Raw genomic sequence first — 7424 nt, forward strand, 5'->3', positions numbered from 1 at the left:
GCGAGTAATGGAGCAGTACAACAACCAATTGCTATTATTGCTTCATGAGATGGGTGTGAGGAGAGTTACCATGTTTGGCACTGTAAGGCATCCTCCGACGGAAAGCAGTGCACTATACTGTCACAAAGTGTCATCCAGACGCAATGGTGTGTACAGCACAGTGGAGGAGGTCAAGAGGGGAACAGAAATAAAGAGGTGGACAGAAATAAAGAAGTGAGAAAGAAACAGAAATAAAGGAGCGAGAGATGCCCCCGTTCTGTCCCTGTTCACAATTCCCCAGTTTAGTCCCTGTTCACAGTTCCCCCGTTCAGTCCCTGTTCACAGTTCCCCCGTTCAGTCCCTGTTCACAGTTCCCCCGTTCAGTCCCTGTTCACAGTTCCCCCGTTCAGTCCCTGTTCACAGTTCCCCCAGTTTAGTCCCTGTTCACAGTTCCCCCAGTTTAGTCCCTGTTTACAGTTCCCCCTGTTTACCATTCCCTTTATTCCCTGTTCACAGTTCCCCCATTCAGTCCCTGTTCACAGTTCCCCCAGTTTAGTCCCTGTTCACAGTTCCCCCCGTTCAGTCCCTGTTCACAGTTCCCCCGTTCAGTCCCTGTTCACAGTTCCCCCAGTTTAGTCCCTGTTTACAGTTCCCCCTGTTTACCATTCCCTTTATTCCCTGTTCACAGTTCCCCCGTTCAGTCCCTGTTCACAGTTCCCCCGTTCAGTCCCTGTTCACAGTTCCCCCAGTTTAGTCCCTGTTCACAGTTCCCCCGTTCAGTCCCTGTTCACAGTTCCCCCAGTTTAGTCCCTGTTTACAGTTCCCCCTGTTCACAGTTCCCCAGTTCAGTCCCTGTTCACAGTTCCCCCGTTCAGTCCCTGTTCACAGTTCCCCTGTTCACAGTTCCCCAGTTTAGTCCTGGTTTACCATTCCCTTTATTCCCTGTTCACAGATCCCCCGTTCAGTCCCTGTTCACAGTTCCCCCTCTTTAGTCCCTGTTCACAGTTCCCTTTATTCCCTGTTCACAGTTCCCCCTCTTTAGTCCCTGTTTACCATTCCCTTTATTCCCTGTTCACAGTTCCCCCTGTTCCGTCCCTGTTCCCCCCGTTTAGTCCCTGTTCCCCCCGTTTAGTCCCTGTTCCCCCCGTTTAGTCCCTGTTCTCCCCGTTTAGTCCCTCTTCAGTTTCCCCTGTTTAGTCCCTGTTTTCTTTTTATTCGTTCGTGGAATGTGGGCGTCGCTGGCGAGGTCGGCATTTATTGCCCATCCATAATTGCCCTTGAGAAGGTGGTGGTGAGCCGCCTTCTTGAACCGCTGCAGTCCGTGTGGTGAAGGTTCTCCCACAGTGCTGTTAGGAAGGGAGTTCCAGGATTTTGACCCAGCGACGATGAAGGAACGGCGATATATTTCCAAGTCGGGATGGTGTGTGACTTGGAGGGGAACGTGCAGGTGGTGTTGTTCCCATGTGCCTGCTGCTCTTGTCCTTCTGGGTGGTAGAAGTCGCGGGTTTGGGAGATGCTGTCGAAGAAGCCTTGGCGAGTTGCTGCAGTGCATCCTGTGGATGGTACACACTGCAGCCACAGTGCGCCGGTGGTGGAGGGAGTGAATGTTTAGGGTGATGGATGGGGTGCCAATCAAGTGGGCTGCTTTGTCCTGGATGGTGTCGAGCTTCTTGAGTGTTGTTGGAGCTGCACTGTTCACAGATCCCCCTGTTTAGTCTCTGTTCACAGTTACCCTGGTTAGTCTCTGTTCACAGTTCTCCCCGTTTAGTTCCTGTTCACAATTCCCCCTGTTTAATCCCTGCTTATAGTTCCCCTTATTTTGTCCCTGTTCACAGTTCCAACAATAACTTGCATTTATTATAGCGCTATTAACCTAGTAAAATATCCCAAGGCGCTTCACAGGAGCATTATGAGTCAAAATTTGATACCGAGCAACATGAAATATTAGGACAGATGACCAAAAGCTTGGTCAGAGGTAGATTTTAAAGAACGTCTTAAAAGAGGAGGAAGAGGTTGAGAGGTTTAGAATGGGTATTCTGGAATTTATGCCTTAGGCAGCTGAAAGCACAGTCGCCAATGGTGGATACGGGCAGCAGAGTTTTGGATGAGCTCAAGTTTACAGAGGGTGCAAGGTGTGAGGCTGGCCAGGGGATCATTGGAATAGTCAAGCCTAGAGGTAACAAAGGCATGGATGAGGGTTTCTGCAGCAGATGAGCTGAGGCAGGGGCGGAGACGGGCGATGTGACAGAGGTGGAATTAGACTGTCTTGGTGATGGAGCGGATATGTAGTCAGAAGCTCAACTCAGGGTCAAATAGGACGCCAAAGTTGCGAACAGTCTTGCTCAGCTTTAGTGGCCAGGGAGAGGGATCGAGTCAGTGGCTAGGGAACAGAGTTTGTGGCAGGGAATAAAAACAATGGCTTCCCCCTGTTTACAGTTCCCCCCAGTTCACAGTTCCCCATGTAGCCCTTGTTCACAGTTCCAGCTGTTTGGCCCCATGTGTCAGCTGTAGAATCAGAGAATCATAGGATGATACAGCACAGGAGGCCATTCAGCCCATTGTGCCTGTGCTGGCTGTTTGAAAGAGCTATCCAATTAGTTCCATTCCTCTGTCCTTTCCCCATAGCCCTGCAAATGTTTCCCTTTCAAATATTTATCCAATTCCCTTTGAAAGTTACTATTGGAATCAGCTTCCACCACCCTTTCAGACAGTGCATTCCAGATCATAAGAATTGGCTGCGTAAAAAATTTTTGCATCTGGTTCTCTTGCCAATTATCTTAAATCTGTGTCCTCTGGCTACCAACCCTTTTGCCACTAGAAACAGTTTTTCCTTATTTGCTCTATTAAAAACCTTCATAATTTTGAACACCTCTATTAAATCTCCCCTTAACCTTCTCTGCTCTAAGAAGAACAACCCCAGCTTCTCTAGTCTCTCTACGTAACTGAAATCCCGCATTCCTGGTACCATTCTAGTAAATCTCTTATGCACTCTCTCTAAGGCCTTGACATCCTTCCTAAAGTGTGGTGCCCAGAATTGGGCACAATGCACCAGCTGGGGCCTAACTAGTGATACATAAAGGTTTAGCATAATATGATTGCTTTTGTACTTTATGCCTCTAGTTGTAAAGCCAAGGATTCTGTATGCTTTTTTTTTTAAACAGCCTTCTCAACTTGTCCTGCCGCCTTCAAAGATTTGTGTACAAATACCCCCAGGTCTCTCTGTTTCTGCAGCCCTTTAAAATTCTACCATTTAGTTTATATTGCCTCTCCTCGTTCTTCCTACCAAAATGCATCACTTCACACTTCTGTGTTAAATTTCATTCTGCCATGTGTCTGCCCATTTCACCAGTCTATGTCCTCCTGAAGTTTGTTACTAATCTTCATGTTGTTTACTACATTTCTGAGTTTCGTGTCATCTGCAAACTTTGAAATTATACCCCCTATACCTAAATCCAAGTCATTAATATATATCAAAAAGAGCAGTGGTCCGAATACCAACCCGTGGTGGACACCACTGTATACCTCCCTCCAATCTTAAAAACAACTGTTCATCACTGCTCTCCACTTTCAGTTCCTTTGCCAATTTTGTATCCACATTGCCACTGCCCCTTGAATCCCATGGGCTTTCACCTCTGTGTCAGAATGTTGTGGATTCAAGTCTCGCTCCAGAGATTTGAGGGTGCACGGCACGTCTTTCAGATGAGACTTTAAATCGAGGCCCTGTCTGCCCTCTCAAGCGGACGTAAAAGATCCCATGGCACGATTGCCAAGAACAGCAGGTGAGTTCTCCCTGGTGTCCTGGCCAATATTTATCCCTCAACCAACATCACTGAAACTCATCATCTCATTGCTGATGTGAGGATTTGCTGTGGGCAAATTAGCTGCTGCTCCAAAAGCAGTGACTGCACTTCCAAAGTATTTCATTGGGTGTGAAAGGCCTTTGGGACGTCCTGAAACGGTGAAGGTCTTTGTGTTTTGCTCACTTGCTGACTCAGTGATTGACACTCCAGGCTCCGCCCCGATGATGCAATCGGTCACATGAGCGGGTGGTGTTCCAGCTGGTCTCGAGCTTCTTCTCTGACACGAAACAGGCCCTTCTCTCCGCCACCATGAGCCGCGCCGTCTCCCGCCGCCTCTTCGTCCCTCTGCTTCTGCTCGGTAAGGAACGCAAGCGCCGGCCTCGGCCTCGGCCTGCACCTGGGCCTCGGGTTCCTCGTCGATCTGTGGGCGGTGCGTCAGCGAACGCGAGCGGCCTCTGGCCCGCCAGTTGCCTGGGTTGGGGAGTTTACGCGGGGTCGGGGTCGGGGTGAATAGGCAGGCCGCAGTGCGCGGTTATGAAGCGGCAGCGGGCAGTGCCAGGGTCTGGAAGCCGGTTCACGGGTGCCCCTTTCCCCGGGCCGCGGCCCCGTTGCCTGGTGGTTGCTGAGGAGGAAGAGGCCCCCCGAGGGGAGGGCGTCACGTGCACGCCCGTCACGTGAGGCCTGGAATCATCTAGAACCAGAGCTGCGAGTGAGTGCGTGGGGCCGCTCCCCCCCCGACCCATACACCGGGGGGCGACCCATACACCGGGGGGCGCCGCCCCCCCCCGACCCACCGGGGGGCGCTCGCCCCCCCCCCCCCCGCCACTCACCGGGGGGGTCGCTGCCCCCGCCACTCACCGGGGGGGGGCGCTGCCCTCGCCACTCACGGGGGGCGCTGCCCTCGCCACTCACGGGGGGCGCTGCCCTCGCCACTCACGGGGGGGCGCTGCCCTCGCCACTCACCGGGGGGGCGCTGCCCTCGCCACTCACCGGGGGGGGGGGGGGGGGGGCGCTGCCCTCGCCACTCACCGGGGGGGGGCGCCCGCCCTCGCCACTCACCGGGGGGGGCGCCCGCCCTCGCCACTCACCGGGGGGGGGCGCTGCCCTCGCCACTCACCGGGGGGGGGCGCTGCCCTCGCCACTCACCGGGGGGGCGCCCGCCCTCGCCACTCACCGGGGGGGGGGGGGGGGGGGGGCGCTGCCCTCGCCACTCACCGGGGGGGGGGGGGCGCTGCCCTCGCCACTCACCGGGGGGGGGGGGGGGCGCTGCCCTCGCCACTCACCGGGGGGGGGGGGGGCGCTGCCCTCAGCCACTCACCGGGGGGGGGGGGGCGCTGCCCTCGCCACTCACCGTGGGGGGGGGGGCGCTGCCCTCGCCACTCACCGGGGTGGGGGGGGCGCTGCCCTCGCCACTCACCCGGGGTGGGGGGGGCTGCCCCCCGCCACTCACCGGGGGGGGGGCTTCCCCGCCACTCACCGGGGGGGGGGGGGGGGCGCTGCCCCCGCCACTCACCGGGGGGCGGGCTCTCCCTGCACCCCCTCTCCCACACACCGGGGGGGGGGGGGGGGCTCTCCCCGCACCCCCCATCCCCCACACACCGGGGGGGGGTGTCTCCCCCGCCACCCCATCCCCCACACACCGGGGGGGGGCTCTCCCCCCGCACCCCCATCCCCCACACACCGGGGGGGGCTCTCCCCCCGCACCCCCATCCCCCACACACCGGGGGGGCTCTCCCCCCCACCCCCATCCCCCACACACCGGGGGGGGGCTCTCCCCCCCACCCCCATCCCCCACACACCGGGGGGGGGCTCTCCCCCCACCCCCATCCCCCACGCACCGTGGGGGGGGCTCTCCCCCCTCTCCCATACACCCGGGTGGCGCCCCCCCCTCTCCCATACACCGGGTGGCGCCCCCCCTCTCCCATGCACCGGGGGGCGCCCCCCCCTCTCCCATGCACCGGGGGGCGCCCCCCCCCTCTCTCATGCACCGGGGGGCGCCCCCCCCCTCTCATGCACCGGGGGGCGACCCCCCCCCCTCTCCCATGCACCGGGGGGCGACCCCCCCCCTCTCCCATGCACCGGGGAGCGTCCCCCTCTCCCATGCACCGGGGGGGCGCCCCCACCCCTCCCCCTCTCCCATGCACCGGGGGGCGCCCCCCCCTCTCCCCATGCACCGGGGGGCGTCCCCCCCCTCCCCCTCTCCCATGCACCGGGGGGCGTCCCCCCCTCCCCCTCTCCCATGCACCGGGGGGCGTCCCCCCCTCCCCCTCTCCCATGCACCGGGGGGCGGTCCCCCCCTCCCCCTCTCCCATGCACCGGGGGGCGTCCCCCCCTCCCCCTCTCCCATGCACCGGGGGGCGCCCCCCCCCTCCCCCTCTCCCATGCACCGGGGGGCGCCCCCCCCTCCCCCTCTCCCATGCACCGGGGGGGCGCCCCCCCCTCCCCCTCTCCCATGCACCGGGGGGCGCCCCCCCCTCCCCCTCTCCCATGCACCGGGGGGCGCCCCCCCCTCCCCCTCTCCCATGCACCGGGGGGCGCCCCCTCTCCCATACACCGGGTGGGGGGGGTGCGCTCCTCCCTCGCACCGTGGGGCGGGGGGGGGGGCCCACTCCTCCCTCGCACCGTGGGGCGGGGGGGGGGGCCCACTCCTCCCCTCGCACCGTGGGGCGGGGGGGGGGGCCCACTCCTCCCTCGCACCGTGGGGCGGGGGGGGGGGCCCACTCCTCCCCTCGCACCGTGGGGCGGGGGGGGGGCCCACTCCTCCCTCGCACCGTGGGGCGGGGGGGGGGCCACTCCTCCCTCGCACCGTGGGGCGGGGGGGGGGCCCACTCCTCCCTCGCACCGTGGGGCGGGGGGGGGGGCCCACTCCTCCCTCGCACCGTGGGGCGGGGGGGGGGGCCCACTCCTCCCTCGCACCGTGGGGCTGGGGGGGGGGCCACTCCTCCCATACACTGGGGGGGGGTCTCTCTCTCTCTCTCTCTCTGTCTGCCTCTCTCTCTCTCTCTGTCTGCCCTCTCTCTCTCTCTGTCTGCCTCTCTCTCTCTCTCTGTCTGCCTCTCTCTCTCTCTCTGTCTGCCTCTCTCTCTCTCTGTCTGCCTCTCTCTCTCTCTGTCTGCCTCTCTCTCTCTCTCTGTCTGCCTCTCCTCTCTCTCTGTCTGCCTCTCTCTCTCTGTCTGCCTCTCTCTCTCTCTCTGTCTGCCTCTCTCTCTCTCTCTGTCTGCCTCTCTCTCTCTCTCTCTGTCTGCCTCTCTCTCTCTCTCTCTCTGTCTGCCTCTCTCTCTCTCTCTCTGTCTGCCTCTCTCTCTCTCTCTCTGTCTGCCTCTCTCTCTCTCTCTGTCTGCCTCTCTCTCTCTCTCTCTTGTCTGCCTCTCTCTCTCTCTCTCTGTCTGCCTCTCTCTCTCTCTCTCTCTGTCTGCCTCTCTCTCTCTCTCTCTGTCTGCCTCTCTCTCTCTCTCTCTGTCTGCCTCTCTCTCTCTCTCTCTGTCTGCCTCTCTCTCTCTCTCTCTGTCCTGCCTTCTCTCTCTCTCTCTCTGTCTGCTCTCTCTCTCTCTCTCTGTCTGCCTCTCTCTCTCTCTGTCTGCCTCTCTCTCTCTCTGTCTGCCTCTCTCTCTCTCTCTGTCTGCCTCTCTCTCTCTCTGTCTGCCA

At 60.1% G+C, this 7424-nt stretch overlaps 1 protein-coding gene across 1 annotated transcript in view; it reads left to right on the plus strand.

Annotated features, from left to right (window-relative positions):
• Positions 1 to 3991: 3991 nt before the first annotated feature.
• Positions 3992 to 7424, plus strand: part of lamp1a (lysosomal associated membrane protein 1a) — a 46980-nt gene continuing 43547 nt past the window's right edge. Inside the window, exon 1 of the mRNA XM_067992478.1 lies at positions 3992 to 4137. Within this exon, the coding sequence (XP_067848579.1) occupies positions 4089 to 4137 (49 nt within the window). The 5' untranslated portion in view covers positions 3992 to 4088. The remainder of the gene's footprint in view (positions 4138 to 7424) is intronic.

This window comes from Heptranchias perlo, chromosome 11 (genome assembly GCF_035084215.1).
Source record: "Heptranchias perlo isolate sHepPer1 chromosome 11, sHepPer1.hap1, whole genome shotgun sequence".
NCBI classification, from domain to species: Eukaryota; Metazoa; Chordata; class Chondrichthyes; order Hexanchiformes; family Hexanchidae; genus Heptranchias; species Heptranchias perlo.